Source organism: Dasypus novemcinctus, chromosome 15 (assembly GCF_030445035.2).
Source record: "Dasypus novemcinctus isolate mDasNov1 chromosome 15, mDasNov1.1.hap2, whole genome shotgun sequence".
In the NCBI taxonomy this organism is placed as follows: domain Eukaryota; kingdom Metazoa; phylum Chordata; class Mammalia; order Cingulata; family Dasypodidae; genus Dasypus; species Dasypus novemcinctus.
This window is the reverse complement of record NC_080687.1, coordinates 60,767,651-60,784,815: the sequence shown is the minus strand read 5'-3', so window position 1 is coordinate 60,784,815 and position 17,165 is coordinate 60,767,651. Positions and strand designations below refer to the sequence as shown.

At 41.8% G+C, this 17,165-nt stretch overlaps 1 protein-coding gene across 1 annotated transcript; it reads right to left on the bottom strand.

Moving 5' to 3' along the window:
* Positions 1–5,640: 5,640 nt before the first annotated feature.
* KCTD12 (potassium channel tetramerization domain containing 12) lies at positions 5,641–15,990 on the bottom strand. The gene has a single exon (XM_004481972.4). It carries the CDS (start codon positions 11,367–11,369, stop codon positions 10,386–10,388), a length of 984 nt encoding a protein of 327 aa, XP_004482029.2. The 5' UTR covers positions 11,370–15,990; the 3' UTR covers positions 5,641–10,385.
* Between the last annotated feature and the right edge of the window lie 1,175 nt (positions 15,991–17,165).

Genomic DNA, 17,165 nt, shown 5'->3' with positions numbered 1-17,165 from the left:
TTTACCCCCTTGGAGAGTTATTCATTTCTTCATCTGACTTGTGGAATGGGAATTATAATGTTCTTGCAAAGTCTTTTGAAATTCCGAATTGGGTGGAATTTCATTTCAATTCAACTTAAGTAACTAACTCTTAATTATTGGAGCTGATGGAGAGAAAAGAAGCATCAAAAATAGAAAATTCACATAATAAAAATTTAAATACATACTGACATATATTCTCAAATTTTCAGAAATTACAAGGTTAACAAAAATTAGGCTGATTTTATTGTGCAATTCATAATGCTTCCAAATGAAGAATTGCTAAATAGGTTGGAGCATTTTGTTGTTTGCATAGCATACCCAGAGAAGTGAGCTTTTACAGTTCCTCATTATATAACTGGAAGTAATTTCAACTTCAATATTTTTAATAGATAGCTCCTCCTTTCTACCTAATAATCTGCTAAATATCATTTTAAGTTAATTTCTTGTAGCTCTTATTGAAATAAGTGTCTAGTCTCCCTGAATGATTGTTTTGAAGGGTCTTTACATAGGTTTATTAATTAGGCTTTGTTAATACAAAAAGATTATTCTCGTGCTTTTACAGTTATGCTTCATACATTCCCACACTCGATGCCTGATAACCCTGCCCTTCCGCTGTTTCCCTCTCAACAGTCCAGGGAAACTTAGTATGTGCAAAGAGCTGCTCATCCCCAACAGGACAGAGACAGAGTACAAGATTGTTCACTAGACTAGTATGTTTTTGTACCTGCAAAACTGGGAAGTTACTTTAACAAATATACCTCTCTTTATTTAGAAAGATATTTCTGGACATTGGCTAAAGAATAATAAGAAAAAAGGCATGCTCATCTACTAATTAAAATTTTTTAAAACCTTCAGCTTTTAAACGAAACCATTTTTTGGCTTAATAGGTATAAAATATTAGCTTTTAAAAACTGCCAAAATCTTTATTAATAAAGTTATTTAGCTGTCCATAGCTCATAGTTAAGCAAATGTCATCTAACACAAAACTCCAAACTTTGGAATTGGGGAAAACATTTCTACATTGTTCTTTGTACTAGAACCTCACACATGCCCATTTTGTTAGCAACAAGGCCTGAAGTGGACGGTGGTGGCAATCATTAAACACGTCTCCAAGACCAATTTTCTTCACTGTACCTAGAGAATCCTTAGCCCTAATTTTAAAACTGCCGTATCAGGTAATGGCATGTCACAATTAAAGGAGTGAGTTCCCCACAGTTTTGCACTAAAGTGTAAGGTGATTTCAACTTCCACCTTTTTTTAGAGAAGGTGACTCTCTCATGTCCGCTCTTTCTTAGCTAAAGATGATTTCCAATTAATTTACTTATTCCCAAATTGACTCAAACCTAGAATTAAACTACATGATGATAATAACGTGAAACTTCTGAGAATTCTTCGAAGATGCTGGGAGGAGACTATAGATCACAGAGGAGAAAAAAACAATATAATGAAGATCCACTGTTGTTCATATTTTTAAAGTAACACACCCAGAGCTAGTGGACAACATTTGACCTAACAGCTGTTTCTGATATTAGCTCATGGATACAATGATACACTTTCAAAACACATGGTTCTGAGCAGAAAAAAGAACAAGAGATTTTTTTTTTAAGTCCTTGCAAATGTCATTTTTAAAACCCACAACTCTCACGAGCAGAACATCTGGAACAGTATACTCCTGCGTTTCAGGGAGGTCAATTTTCTTTCCTACAACTCCTGGAGGCACCTCTTGAAACATTCAAGATTTTCAAAACTCTGTGTCCAATGGCTGTCCCAGAGGAAAGCCTATAATATGACTGTCAGTGAACTTGACTTCTAACATAAAATGAAAATGTTGTCAAGTATTTTCTCCCTTAGCCAGAAATTCACATGGGACTTTGGAGCAGCTGCCGCCAAATAACTATTAAATACCCAAATCAATTTAGGTCCCATCCTAGTCTCTGTGACTTTCAAGTCAGATAAGAGGACAGCCATTTTGTTTTTGTTTTTTAAAACTAGTTATAATTTCTCTCTCTCACTTTTCTTACTCTTATATTTATCCAGACTATCTTAGCACTGACGTTCCAAGTTATTTTATCCCTTATTGCTCTTGAGCACTCTATGTCTTCCTCGTTGTCATATCCTGAGGGGATTGTCCCAATCTGGAACACAGGTACATAAGTATTCTGAATGAATGAATGGGTGGGTGGATGAATGAATGAATACTGAATGGGGGAAAGTTACAGCAGTCAAGTGTTAATGAACCTTGTAAGTTCACAACTTTTACTATACACTTATTGTTTATGTATGTTCACATATGAATGATAAACTTCAATTTTAAAAAGTTTGGAAAAAGGAAATTTTTTTTAGTAAGAGTTAATGATCCTAAAATGGCCCTGAATTCCTTTCTACTTAGTCCCATAGCCAATTCTTAGGAGATCTGTGAGTGGGATAAGGGGAACTTTGGCTCTAAAGGGGCCTAAGAAACTCCTTGCATGGTTAGAGTAAAGCAGAAAACATAAAGAGATGAGTATTTCTCCTAAACTATCCATCAGGAAACAAGTCCAGCATATTATTAGTTCTCAATCCCACCAGCCCGCACCCTGCTCAACTAAATTCATTCATTCATTCATTCATTCATTTATTATTTATTTCTCTTCCCTTCCCTCCCCATCTCCCGGTTGTCTGCTCTCTGTGTCCATTCGCTGTGTGTTCTTCTGTGTCCGCTTGCATTCTTGTCAGCGGCACCGTGAATCTGTGTCTCTTTTTGTTGCATCATCTTGCTGCGTCAGCTCTCCGTGTGTGCGGCACCACTCCTGGGCAGGCTGCGCTTTTTTTGCGTAGGGCAGCTCTCCTTGCAGGGTGTACTCCTTGCACATGGGGCTCCCCTATGCGAGGGAAACCCCTGCGTAGCACGGCACTCCTTGCACACATCAACACTGTGCATGGGCCAGCTCACCACACAGGTCAGGAGGCCCTGCGTTTGAACCCTGGACCTCCCGTATGGTAGATGGACACTCTATCAGTTGAGCCAAATCCGCTTCCCTCAACTGAATTCTTAATGGCAGAAGACAAAAAGCTCATCCCAGCAAGTCTATATATTCAGAATATCTTTGAAGTTTAGGGTCTTATCTTTTGAATTCATGTAAATTCATCACTCTTCATGGTTTTACTTACCAGATAAATGACTTAATGTCACAATTCACATATTATACATCGCAATTACTAAAATTGATATTCCTGGAAGATGTCTCATATATATCCTATAGCTTCCCAGCCTTTTCCAGAAGCACTTCATTTAAGAAGTATGAAATACAGTATGGCCCCTATATATATATATACCATATTCCTAAAAAGCAAGTGTTTCATAATTCATGAAAAAAATAGATTAAAAAATGGCAGAGGGAGGACCTTCAGAGTTAAAAAAAAGTCTTATCCCTGATATGAAAGCTAGATAAAACTTCATATCTTACATAGTGATTCTAGAGCTATTTCCTTCCACCACCGCTCCATTTCCTAGAGCACTTCCTATGAATCCTATTAGTTCCACAGGCCCTGAAGAAGAGAAAAACACCTCCAAGTCATCTCTCTTGGTATTATTTCAGACAATAAATGCTAGACTTGGACATATCTACACATAGCTAAAAAGATGCCCATTGCAGGATTCTTTGTAGTAGGAAAAAAACAACCTGGAAACTTAAATGTCAATCAATAGGAGACTGGTAAAAATAAATGAAAGCACGTCCAGACAATGGCAAATCATTCAGAATATCATGCAGGCATCACATAAAATGAGATAGACAAACTGTGTTAAACGAGCTCTAGTATATGGGTTGAAAAACAAACAAACTATAACAACAAAAAAACAATACAAGGCACAGAACAGGTATAATTCCTACTGAATAGAAGAAAAGGATAGGAGGGATATACATACTTACATATACATAAAATGTCTCTGTAAAAATACCCTGGGAGTTTAAAGCTGGGTGGATCCCAGAAAATTCTGCTCTAAAACCAATCCATTTCCCTGCATATAAACATTGTAGATGGGACCTTCCTTTTGATTAGATCACTTCAGTAGGGCATGACCTGGGGTGGACCTTAGTCCTCTTACTAGAGTCCTGTCCAAACTAACTCCTGAAGGGCATGGTTGGAGTCACCACGAGACCAAAGAACACACCTGGCACTGAGTCAGATAGAAGCTTTATTTGGTCTTACAGACAGAAATCTCCAGTAGTGGCATTTCAGAGAATGAAGGTAGTGCTCAGCAAAGAGAATGAGGGTGACAAAGGGGTATCAGAACAAAGACAGCCCAGAGGGCATGAGAATAGAGCTCCTGCTAGGCTCCCTTGAGGCTCTGGTATGGAGTCTGGTGATGCTCTCTCAGGACTGAAATTTCACGGCTGAGGACACTATGGTTTACAGTACCGTCTATACCTCCTTTCCCCTCCGGGGAGGACTGTTAACCTTTAACTGATGTCTAGATCACGCAGGAAGGTACATGCTGAGGGCCTAGAGGGAGCGCGGGTCCTGGGTCCCCACAAGTCCTGTATAAACAGAGGAATAAAAAGCCTCAGACACAGAAAAAAGGCCACAGAGACAGAGAGAAGCCTCCAGAAGTTGACAAACCCAGGTGAGAGAAAAGCCTCAGAGGGAGCAGCCCAAAGTCGAAGGCAGCCAGGCCTGGAGTGGAGAGGAGGGACCAGCGGACCAACAGTGCACCCTGCCGTGAGCCTAATTGCCCACAGCTGCAGCTCGGTGAGAAAGCATCTCTGATGATGCCTTGATTTGGACATTTTCACGGCCCCAAAATTGTAAGCTTTTAACCTAATAAATCCCCATTTTAAAAGCCAACCAACTTCTGGTATATTTCTCCCCGCAGCTTTTGCAAACTAAAACATATACCAAAGGTTGTCTCTGCAGAATAAAACGAGGGATTACCAGAGGAGGTAAATTTACTTATATTCATTCTTATATTGCTTAATTTTTTTTTACCATCTATATTCCCTTTGCAAAAAATAAATTGTATATGTGTTACGTGCACACACACACTGCAATTTTAAAACAAAAGCTATCAACAGGAAACACATCCTCATGTCTTCCTGTGCCATAGCCCAGCAGACAGGACTGGTGTTACCTGGGTGTAGTTTCCACAGTTTCCAAAACCTGAGTAGCTCTCTGGCTTTATTTAAAGAGAAGGGACATCAGTGACTGGAGGAGATCCCATAAAGTGCCCCTACATAAAAAACGCATATACCCTTTCCAACCCTCTTTAGACCCTTATCTTCATGAATTGCACTGTTAATTAAGGCATACCTTTTTCCTACATTCTTTAAGAGGTCTTCTCTACCTACAGACCCAATTTAAAACAACACCCAAATGCTACAAAGAACTGTGGTGAAATAAAATCTTCATGAAGAACTTTTTCCATGCACTGAATACCAAACCAATTTCACCCACCTTCACATTAACAGTCATCTCTGGGGAAGAGCCTGTTCAGTTACAGTGTAAGGAGATCTTCTGATGGGATAATTCACATCATCAGTCCCACAACAATTTGGGAAATGTTCCCAGAATTTGGAGAATCTCTTAAATGAAATTAGTCCAGGTTTCTAGCCAATCAATACATATCCAGGAGCCAAGAGGAATAATTAAAGGAGTGAAGTTTTATTCTTTAGTGTTTAATAGAATAGATAACAAGTCACATAATCAATGATTAATTACTTCACACACGGAGGAAAACAGTATCGAGTATTCCTGTTATACAACTGGTTGTGCATAGGGAGAAGAGAAATCTCCAGAGCATTTATACGGTTGAAAGAATTCTCACTTTAATTTTGGGCATATCTGAAAAGACTTCAATGACTTTTTAAAAATATCGAACTTTTGTTTTCTTGGCTTTATGTTTCACTTAAAACTTATTTATGATTTTCTTCCTCTCTCCCTATACTTTGAGAAAATGGCTCAATGATATGTATCACTTAGCATATAATGCTTTCAAGAATTTTAGAATCCAAGATGGCTCTATGGGGATTTACACTGTTCAACAGATAAGTTTTTCCAATGCCCAGAAAAATTTAGGTAATATATAATTTAAAATCAACACTCACAATGCACATTTTAACTGTCATTAAATGGTCTCTGATGATGTTTGAGTAGTCATAAATGAATTGCCATCTTATATATTCAATAGTAATAGCAAAATTTACTTGTCTATAAAGTCACAGAGACACAGTTGTATAATAGTTTACAATAAATGTCCACATACCTCAAAACTCAATGAAAATAAAAAAAACTTGGCTTAGAAAAAAAAATGACGAAATGTATAAAATGACAATTCTTGGCCAACTAGTCCATCTTTCTACTACACAAGATTATTTATGAATGTAAATTTCTTCTATCTAAATCTCAAGGGCCCAAGAGAGAATCTAAATCCTCAAATGCTAATACTTGTAGATATTTTATTGTCTGAACTGTGACAAAGAAAAGTTAACTTCAACATAGTATGTTCCTGGCTACAGGAAACTGGCTCAGATACTGTAACCACTGGAAATATTTCTTTAGAGACAGACTTAGATCATCTGGGAAAACTAAATAAATTTTAAGTGATTTATAGAAAGGAAAAAATAGGAAACTTAAAATCTCAATAACTAATCTTTAAAAATTCAAAACAAACTAGTTTACTAAAGTAACTAGTCAATTGAGAAAAGTACCTGATTTAGACTATAAAGGAAATTCTTAGGGAATTTAACCCCTCCAGTCAAAACTTTTCTAAATGTTTGCATTTATAATTTAGCATTTTTTAAGTGGACGTACTAAAATGATTTGAATATTAGTTTATTAGTTTGGGATTTACCATAATTTGAGAAAAATTAAGAAGCCTTCAACCTACATGGTTTTAATGTAATACTAGCATTCTATGGAAAATTCCAATGAAAATTGGAACATGTTATGAGCTTTGTCAGTTGCCCATTTTGTCTGAGTTTTCCACAGATTATGTGTCATCTCAGAAAAGCAACAGGTCCCATATATTTTGAAAGAGAAGACCATTTTCACTAGTATTATAATTATTACTTCACTATGGATCAAAAACAACAAAATATGAAATACAAGGAAAAAAACGGAATTTAAAGTTGAAAAATTTTAGTGTCTCACAACTTCAAGGAATGTTCTACAAAACATACACTTTGAAAATAAGAATGATTATAGTTCGTAGTCTACAAGTACTAATAAAGACAACACAGGTGCATAAGTATACACATGATACCTATTTTTTTAACCACTCCTGGCCAGCACTGTCAACAATTTTTTAGTAACTCGTAAATGTCTAACAGCATTCAGTTATGTTTATGAACATCAACTGGTAATTAGAGCAACCTATAGAAATGCACACTACTCTGAGACAGGTTAATGTAGTCATAATTACCTGGCTGAGTGCTGTTCTTGAAGGACTTATTCAAATGTACCTTCACTACCCCACTCACGGGCGATGACCAACAAGCCTGCCCACTTTGTGGACCACAAAGCCCAACGGAGAGGAAGGGATCAAAGAATGCTCGTGCCAAGTCATCTTACTTCAGTTATGCCATTTATCCAGTGTTAAATGAGTTCCCTACCCAGCTTTAACTCTGGGCAAAAAGTATAAAGTTTTCTTATATCGATTTCCAACTTTAAAGGGGGCAGTCTCCCCAGAAAAAAAACGTGGGTTTACTCCCTCTAATCATTAAAGACCCAGTCTTTCCAATAATGACGTGGAGGTGGGGAGTACTGCTAGGCAGTGAGGGAGCAGGGGATGAAAATGTCTGCACAAGACAGTGGACTAATTCAACTTAGTTTTACAAGATAAAATTTATGAGACTTGAGTGGCAGAGACAGAATTGCCATGTCTTGCCATCTGTCAGTGGTTCAGATCTGTCCTAACATGTTCTTAATTATATGCAATCTAACAGAACACTATACAGGGTGGAGAAATCTCTGTGACACTTACTTTTGGCTACTGAGGAACATTCTTAGATCATTTATTTCAGACTTGAAATAAGTATAAGTTCTGATGAATTACATAAGCAAACACAACTTCCTGGATTTCTACTTCCACTTCCCTTGCTCTTATAGTCTTTGTATATTAAGCTAATTTTATTTTCTAAAAATGTCACCCCAGTAAAAGACCTCAAATCTTTCTTTCCCAAATCAAAAAAAAATTGAGATTAAAAATACCAGGACCTTGATTTTTAAGTAGACGGTTAATCAACACATTATTTATATACAACTAATAAACAAGCAAAAAAGTATGGTGTGAACTGTTTTACAATTACGTATTTTTTCCCTAACCCATTTTCCCCATAGACAAGATAAAAAACATGTTGCTTTAGTATATACACCATCTGATGCAAGTTACTGGGGTAAAGACAGGAAATTTTATAGCATTAGTAAATGAATTAAAAAACTAAATGATTCGTGTAAAATGTTTATATATGATATATACAGATTGATCACATGAGTCTAAGAATAAAATTGTCTGATTCTTAACATTTGTTATGGACATAGTAAGATACAGTACAAAGATTCATTTTTAAAAAGGAAAACATAGCACTAATTTAGACACTGAAAACATCTTACAAAATCTTTAAAAACATACTTCAGAGAATGATGCTAAAATAAACAAAATAAAGGAGAAAGGCTTGTCCATTATCACAGAATATTCAAAGGACACCTCACAGCATGAAAGATAAGGATTTGTTTCCCTTCACTAATGGTGTAGACAGGATATGCAGTGGGAATTTATTCCATGTTAGAGTAAAGGCATAAGGCAACCAGGTCTCCTTCTGTTTCTGCTGCATTTACCTAAACACCATTTTATTGCTCAGTTTACTTTTAAGTAGTTATCTGCCATCATTTAAAAATATTCCATTTTACAGCTATCTACACATGGGCAGCCCTTGGGGCTTCCATTTTTCTGCAGCTCTGTCCCTCGAAAAGATTACACCTTACCTTTTAACAAATTCCATGAAAGAAGAATGCAAAGTGATATTTTCAGGATGGCTCGGCTGTAACACATGTACTGGGCTTAGGGAAAAAAGGATTTTTCAAGATCTTAAATCTAAGTAACCAAAATGAAACATATTTTGCTCAAGTAAATAGATTTTTAAAATCAGGATTTATATTCAAAAAGAAGATAAAGTTCAAAAACTAAAACCTTACAGGGTAACTCTTTGGTTAGGTTATATAAGTATGGTCAATTTCTAGTAGGACTCAAAACAATTCAATAACTGTCATTAATTTTATAAAATGCTTTGCATGTATTCGTGTACTATTTGATATTTAAAAGAAAAGATGCATGCACCCAAAAGGACGGCACAAACTTCCAAATGTCAAATAATAAATGAGTATGTCTGCTCCTCCCTTCCCACCCTTGCTATTCTTCCTCCCTCCCAACTCCCCTCCCCCCACCAAGTCTAACCAGCTAAAGAAGGTCCTATTGCCATTCACCCAAGAATAAGGGCTTTCCTAATACCCACGGCGTGCATGACTACCCAGCTCTGTTTTCAAGTCACTGCCGGTGAACTTCCTGCAGCGCTTGGTGACCTGGGCACATTTGCCCTCTTCAGCGGTGGTGCTTTCTCTCCCTCTTGTCAATAATGGCTGCCATGTCACCTAAAGTCAAACCAAGAGGCTTCCGGCAATGAGCCAAGGAGAAGGCGTCAGGCAGGCAGGAGGGTCACATTCTGCCAGTGTGTAAGCCACAGGCGAAGACCTTTTATACTGTTTGAAAAAGATACGATGCTTCACTGTGCCAGCACTAGATTCTACTTCTACCTGTAACGTTTCAAAACTTTATTCATTTACAGTCACTGAATTGCCTCCATAGTGTCCTTATTCTAGGACCAGAGTCTTTCCTTCAACCTAAAAGTCCACCTTTAAAGAGGGTCAAAAGACTGTAATGATCTTTGAAAACACTATATTTCCAGGGTCACCAATTTTGATCTCTTAAATCCCAAAAGAGTCGAGAAGGTTTCAAGGAATCTTCTACACACTAGACACAGTCCAACCAAGTTCTGAACAATTCAGTGAGTTCGTGGCAACACTACCCCACTCCATCCAGACTGAAAGTCAATCTGGGGGAGGGGTGCTTTGAGGCAAGGGATGGAGGAAGTCTGGGATAGGGGTACGACTGGGCTCTCTCGGTTAGCGGGGCCTGAAGAAAACGAAGAGGCCGAGAGACTTTGCAGCTCCAAGTACTGGAACTTGAAATGGAAGGGTCGGGCCCTAGCTACGGGCGCGGAAAGAGGGGGGTGGGGAGGGGTAGAGGAGCAGGAAGGACGGGAGCCAGGATCCTCTCCCGCGCAGGGAAGAAGGGGGAGAGGGTGCCGGAGTCGCGAAGGGGTCTGGGGAGCTCACTCCCTGCAGAAGACGTACTCGGTGTAGCTGGTCCAGATCTTGTCCTCGCTCTGGTCGGTGCTGCTGGCGAAGGCGCAGGTGCCAGTGGAGCTGCACGCCACCATGTGGAAGCCCGACTCGGACAGCTTGTCGAAGGCCTGCTCCAGGAAGTTGAACTTGAGGTAATAGCGCGAGGTGTAGCGCTCCGGGGGCCGGTCGGGGTCCCGGCTCTCGTTCAGGGTGTCCCCGAACACTTCTTTGGCCAACGACGTCTTGCCGCACACGGTGATGCGCGCCACCCGCCGGAACTTGGCGTCCGCCTGCGCGTCGCGCCCGATGGTGTAGGAACCGCGGTAGCCGACGGTGATGTAGCCCGAGCGCCGGCTGCCGTCCAGCGACTGGGACGGAGTGAGCAGCGGGCCCGCCGCGCCCCCTGACGGGCTTCGGCTAGCCAGCTCCAGCGTGGGCGACGGCGCCCCAGCCGAGGCGCCCTCTTGCTGCTCGGGCTCCCCGTAGCCGAGCGGCAGTAGCTCGTCACCCAGCGAGCCTTCCTTGTGTACCCCGCTCCGCGAGTGCAGCAGCGGCGGCCCCGGGCCGGGCTGCTGGGGCGCCCCGAGGCGGCGCACGAGCTCCGGCAGCTCGAAGTACTCGGCCTCGCGCTGGAGCCGGCTGCGCTCGGGGAAGTAGTCGGGCAGTACGAGCTGCAAGTCCCGCAGGTAATCCAGGATGTAGCGGAAGAGGAAGCCGTCCCGATCCAGAAAGAAGCGGCCTTTGCTGTCCCGGGCCAGCTCCTGCGGCTGCTGCTGCGTGAACATGCGCCAGAGCAGCGAGTCGGGAACCGACACCACTGTGCAGCGCCGAGTCACATACACCTGCCCCCCCACGTTCAGCTCCACGATGTCGGGGAACAGCGGCGGCTCTGCCGACGAGGACGAGGAGCCGCTGCCGCCCCCGCCGCCGCCCCCATTGGGTAACCCACGTGTGCTGTCCGCCAGAGCCATGGCAAAGAGGGCTGAGGCAGTGGAAAGGAGCGGGGCCGCGCACAGGAGCCGCCGCAGCCGCTTTTCCCAGAGTCTCGGCGCCCGGGCGTTCACTGAGCCCTGGGCTCAGGCCGCAGCCGCCGAGAGCCGCGCGGTGCCGGGAGCCCGCGGCTGTGCGCTCCGGTGCCCCCACCTGAGTAGAGCCCGCCTCGCCCGCCTCGCCCGCGCGCTCCAGGCGAGTGTCGGGTCGCGGCCGGCGCGCCGCTTAAGTAGAGCCGCCCGCTCGGGCGCCGGGGCGCGCAGGAGGCGTGGGCGGCTGCGGAGCGGCGTATCCTCGCTCCCCTAGCAGGGGTGGGGGAGGCGGAGGGAGGGAGCCGGGAATCGATTTGCATCTTAAACGCTGACGCCGCGCCCCGCTGCCGGCTCCACCCGGGTTTCCGCGCAGCGTGGACGACGACTCGGCCCACCCTCGCCGCCCTGCTCCGCGCTCCCGCCTTTTCCCGCTCCCTCCCAACTTTCTCTCCCATCCGAAGTAGACAAAGCGTGAGACAGGCCACTTTGGAAGACGGACCTTTGGTCCTGGTGCGGCACTCACTGCTCCCCCTGACACTCCACCCCGCCCCTGTTGACTCTGGAAGGAGGACGTAAACTTTTTGGCCTCGCCCGGGGGAGTGGAAGGGCGTGGACGCCTCCGGCCCGGAAGCCTCCGCTCTGGCCTCTTTAAACCCGGGAGCTGTGCCACGAGTGTAGTCGGCCCTCATCTCGCTAACAGAAAACGCTCCCGATTTTGTGGATGAGGAGAGAAATTCATTGGTTGGGAGATCCCAAAATAAGAGAAAATGAGCAGAAATAGCAATAACCGGAACTTTGGCGAGTGACATTGGGGAGCGTTTCCCTGAGCGCTGCCGCGTCTCACCTACTGAGCGCTTTAGAAGCCCTTCTGAAGGGAATGGGTATAGGGGCCCGATTGGAACCTTTCGTGTACCTTTCGGCCGTGGGTGTATCTCTCTGTAAAACTCGGAGGGTTTGCAGATCTAAAGCAACTTAGAAAAACACTGTTTAGCCCCTGGATGGCCTTAACGCGTTTATTCTCTCAAAAGGTCCAGGCACCTGGTCCTCCCGCATGCCTGCGTCATTCGATCCGCGGGTTCCAGGTTCGCTCCAGTCTCAGGGCCTTTGCACATATACCTAAATCTGGTTTCCTCCTCTAAATCCTCCTCGTTCCACATTCGCTTCAGGTCGCAGGACACAGGACTCCTACGCGTGGAAGCCTTTCCTAGCTACCCACTCCCATTGGACCTCTGGATTGCTCTCTACACATGCCCTTGCCTGGCGCCCGTTACATTCTGAAATTTCATTGTTATGGGGAACTTGGGTCACTGGTTTGGAAAAAAAAAAAAAATTACAAGAGTGCTCCTGAGAGCTAAAGAGAGAATAGGAGAGAGTCATGAAAAGTCAATATCTCTGGTGCACCTACTATTTGCCAGGCCCTGCACCAGATATTGAAGGTTGAATAAGCTCCAAGCTTATTCAGTGTAACCCAGTAGGCAGACTCAGATGTAAGCAGTTATCAGATCAGTTTGAAGCAAACCGTCAATCTGGATAAATCAGGGGAGATCTTTGTTCTTGATAATAATGTTTACCCTTTTCTGTAACTACCCAGTGAGCTTTACAATCTCCTCAGGGGTGTGTCATTTTTACTTTGAAATGCTCTGTCTGCTGCTGAACAATTATTTTACTTATGGCAGTTTGCTGAAATAAGATCAAGGCCCAAACCAGCTCACTTAATTGCAAGTGCAGTTTTTGATGCAGAATATATTTCACCTCTCCTTTTTGTCTGGTTCTCTGCCATAAATAATAGATGACACAAAAGTTCCAAGTGCCAATGCTGAATTTCTAGGTGGCTGTGCTACTATTTTTTATATCAGTGTCACAGACCTGACAAAACCAGTCTCTTTTCTTTAAATCCAAGAAAATCCTTCCTTGTATCAATTTTACATATATTTTTGCATCATTACTTTCTTCATTCTATAAGCAAATCCTGTCAGCTCTACCTTTGAAATACTTCCACACTCTTAACGTGCCTCACCATCTCCCTGCCACCATCCTGAACCAAACCACTGTCATTTCTTGCTTGAATCATTTCATTGTCTCCTGCCTGTCTCCTGTCCACTGTTGTACCTAAAGTGTTCTCATCAGAACAAAACCAGGGGCCCTGTTATAACTTAGATCATGTCACTCCATGCAGAGCTCCCCAGTAGCTTCCTATCTCACACAAAATTGAAAACTAAAGTCCTCTCAGGGGCCAACAGGACTCTACATGATTGTAGCCAATGCCACCCCACTACCACCTCTGACTCATCTCCGGCCACTGCCCCAGGAACTATGTGGTTTCAGGCATTCGCCCCTTCCTGTCCTCAGGGCCTTTGAACTCACTTTCCCTCTTGCCTAAATCACTAAGCCCCTCAGTCCCCACACCATCCCCATATTTTCCTCACTTTGTTCAAGCACCTCACTTCTCACCTTCTTCAGGCCTCTTTAGGCCTGATCCTTTGATCCTTCTATTTAATATAGCACAGTGTCACCCTGGCAGCTTTCCCCACTCTGCCTCAACATTAAGGATTTTACTTATGTGTTCATTTCCTGCATTAAAATGCAAAACCCGAAAGTTCAGATTTTTGTCTGTTTAATTCCCTTTTGAATCCCCAGTTCCTGAAACAGAGTGGATCTGTAACAAGCATTCAATAAATATCTGTTGTTCCCCCAATATTTAATAAGACCCTGCTATTAAATTCCAGGCAGTGTTTTTTTAAAAAAATAAAATCTCTGCCCTCTTGGAGCTTTCAGTCTTGTGAGGGAGGCAGATAATAAATATACAGACAAGTAAGTCAATTTTAGATGATGATAAATGCCACAAAAATAAATAAATAAATAAAGGCGTGACATAGGATAGAGGGACCAAGAGTGAGGATGCTAGAGAAGATCTCTCCATGAAAGTAACATTTGAACTGAATGATAAGAAAGAGATAGCCATGGGAAGGTCTGTAGAGAGAACATTTTCCAGGCAGTGGTTCACAGTAGAACTTTAGTGTATACATATGCTTGCGTCCTGTGACTCTCCAAAGCACTCGTAAAAGAGTTTATTACAAGCTCAAAAGTTAGCAATACGGTGAGCCTATCTACAAGCAGCATACTATTGTCGTCCTCTACCTGTTAAGTCAGCACATTCATCCACCAGGAGCTAGTCTTCTGCAGGAAAGCCTATTGGTTCTTCCTTATAAGGGCCCTAGGTTGTGCCTGAGAGACATAATGATGAATGAAACAGATGATGTGAGACTGAAGGAATTGTTTCTGGTAATTTTCTGTGTACTATTTCTTCTCTATTGGTTGGTATCACAGAATTTAAGAGGAAATGTAATAGGGCACTTTGATGCTGGGCCTTGAGGGCATGAGGGGAGAGGGTGATCCTAATTCTTTAGCATCTCCAGTATGACCAATATGTTTAATTAGAAGGAGGTGGGAAGGATTTGAGAAACCACGGGCCTTAGGTCTAGTCTCCATTCAGTTTCCAGTGTTGAATGCACGAAAGGCCATTGTGCTTTTCCGAGTGGCTCTTTGTACCTTTCCTTTTTTTTTTTGTCTTTATTTTTTTTAATGTTACATTCAAAAAATATGAGGTCCCCATAAACCCCCCACCCCCCTCACCCCACTCCTCCCATAACAACAACCTCCTCTGTCATCATGGGACATTCATTGCACTTGGTGAATACATCTCAGAGCACTGCTGCACCACATGGTCAATGGTCCACATTATAGTTTATACTCTCCCCCAGTCCACCCAGTGGTCCATGGGAGGACATACAATGTCCAGGAACTGTCCTTTGTACCTTTCTAAATAGAAGGTGGTGTGGTCTTGGAAATGCTTTGTCCTTTTATTCTAAAGTGTAGCATATTGGAAACATCTCAGGAATTAAATTCTCATGTTTTATCTTTCTCCTCCATGTCTATCTTCTCTTCCAACCATCTTTCCTCTATTCCCCTCTACCCCAGCACTTAGAAAATATTCTGCCCCCTAAAGATTTGAGGAAAGGAATGAGGAACATTCAGAGAAATACAAGGTTAAAAAGGGAGGCAGAACTAGGATGAAGTGAAGTAAGCACCTCTGAGGAGCAAATGAGTTAAATATACGTGAAAATGATTTGTAAGCTGTAAAATACCACTCAAGTGTCAGAATCATTGTTTTCTCCTCCCAGCATGGCACCTGACATGTCTGCTGATTGAATACCGAATGAATAAATGAATGACAAAAACATTAAATGAATGCTGTGAAGAAAGGAGGGAAGAGATAATATCTATCAGAAATTTCGTGAAAAAAATGTTTAGTGCATTTATCATCCTCCCAATATTTGTGAATCATTTCTTTATGCAGGCTTTAAAAATCGTCTTCAAATAAAATTTTGATTTCAGAAAGAGAACAGAATTGGCTATGGAGGAATTAAATAAAAATGAAGTTTAAGTAAATCAGGAGGTAAAGTGATCCTAATAAAGGTTTGGTAAAAGATATGTCGATATCTAATCTTAAAAAAAGTATGCTATATGATGAACATTGCCAAAATATTAGATCTACAAAATAAAGAAAACCCCAACATAAGTATTGTATGATTTTTACACTTAATAGAACCAAAAATGGAATAAAAGTTAAATTAATGTTGAAATTTTTGTAATTTCTATTTTCATATCCTTATAAGCAGTATTTGAAGTGTTTCCAGGAAACAATAAATAATATAATAGCACGCATTTTTAACAGGAGCTAACCCTGTTTATACAGCTATACTTGTATTAACTAATTCAATCTTCACAATAACCCTGTGAGATTGGTACTATCATTAGCCCCAATTTTAGGTGAGAAACTAAGGCCCAGAGAGGTTATCTGATTTTCCCAGGATCACTCAGCTAATAAGTGGTGGAGCTGTGATTTGAACTTAGGCCATTTAGGTTTAAAATCTGTGCTTTTAAACACCCATATTTTACAGCAGCTCATCTCTATAAATGCATTACATGTATGGCAAGATAGGTTCAGATGAGGCACCCAAGGCAAAGATAAGTTAAGTAGCTTGAACAAGATGACCCACTATTCATCATCTCTGCTAGCGACAGAGATGGTATTCTAAAGTACCACGTCACCAACTCTACAATACTGGCAACCAGAAACTCAAGTAGCATCTGTGAATGAACCGGGATTAGGAACAAGTTGAGCCTTTAGCCCTCATTTCTTCCCTCTGCCTGCCACAATTAGGAAACTCCAAGGATACATTTGAGCCCATGAATATAATTAACATGCTCTTGCCCTACTCTTTTCGCATCTCAGTCCTATACACACACTTATTTTCATTTCTGGCTTTCTAAAATACCATTATGATTTTCAAAGCACCAGGTTCTAAATATGTTCACACAGTTTTATTCTAATCTCATTACCTCTAGACAAGGATAAAGTGAGCCCATGGAAAGTGCTGAGGTCTAGTTTCCAGTATTCAAAGCAAGCAGTATCAATCAGTCTTCTGGGGCTCATAAATTTGAACAAATGCATTCTACCGTAGCTTTACATATCAAACTGAGCACAAAAATAACTGGACCTCACATGCATACACACACAGGTGATTCTGGAATTTCTGACCAGGCTAATTATTAACATCACTGATGTTTCAGGATTTGAGGGCTTGGTTTTAAACTGAGATATGAACTTAGAGGTTAACTATAAGTGAGTTATCACATTCTAGGGCTTTCCTGTTTTGAGTGCTTTCACTACTCAGAGTCATT

Bases quoted from the DNA above. Each gene is read 5' to 3' on its own strand.
- KCTD12 (XM_004481972.4), bottom strand. From the start codon at position 11,369: ATGGCTCTGGCGGACAGCACACGTGGGTTACCCAATGGGGGCGGCGGC.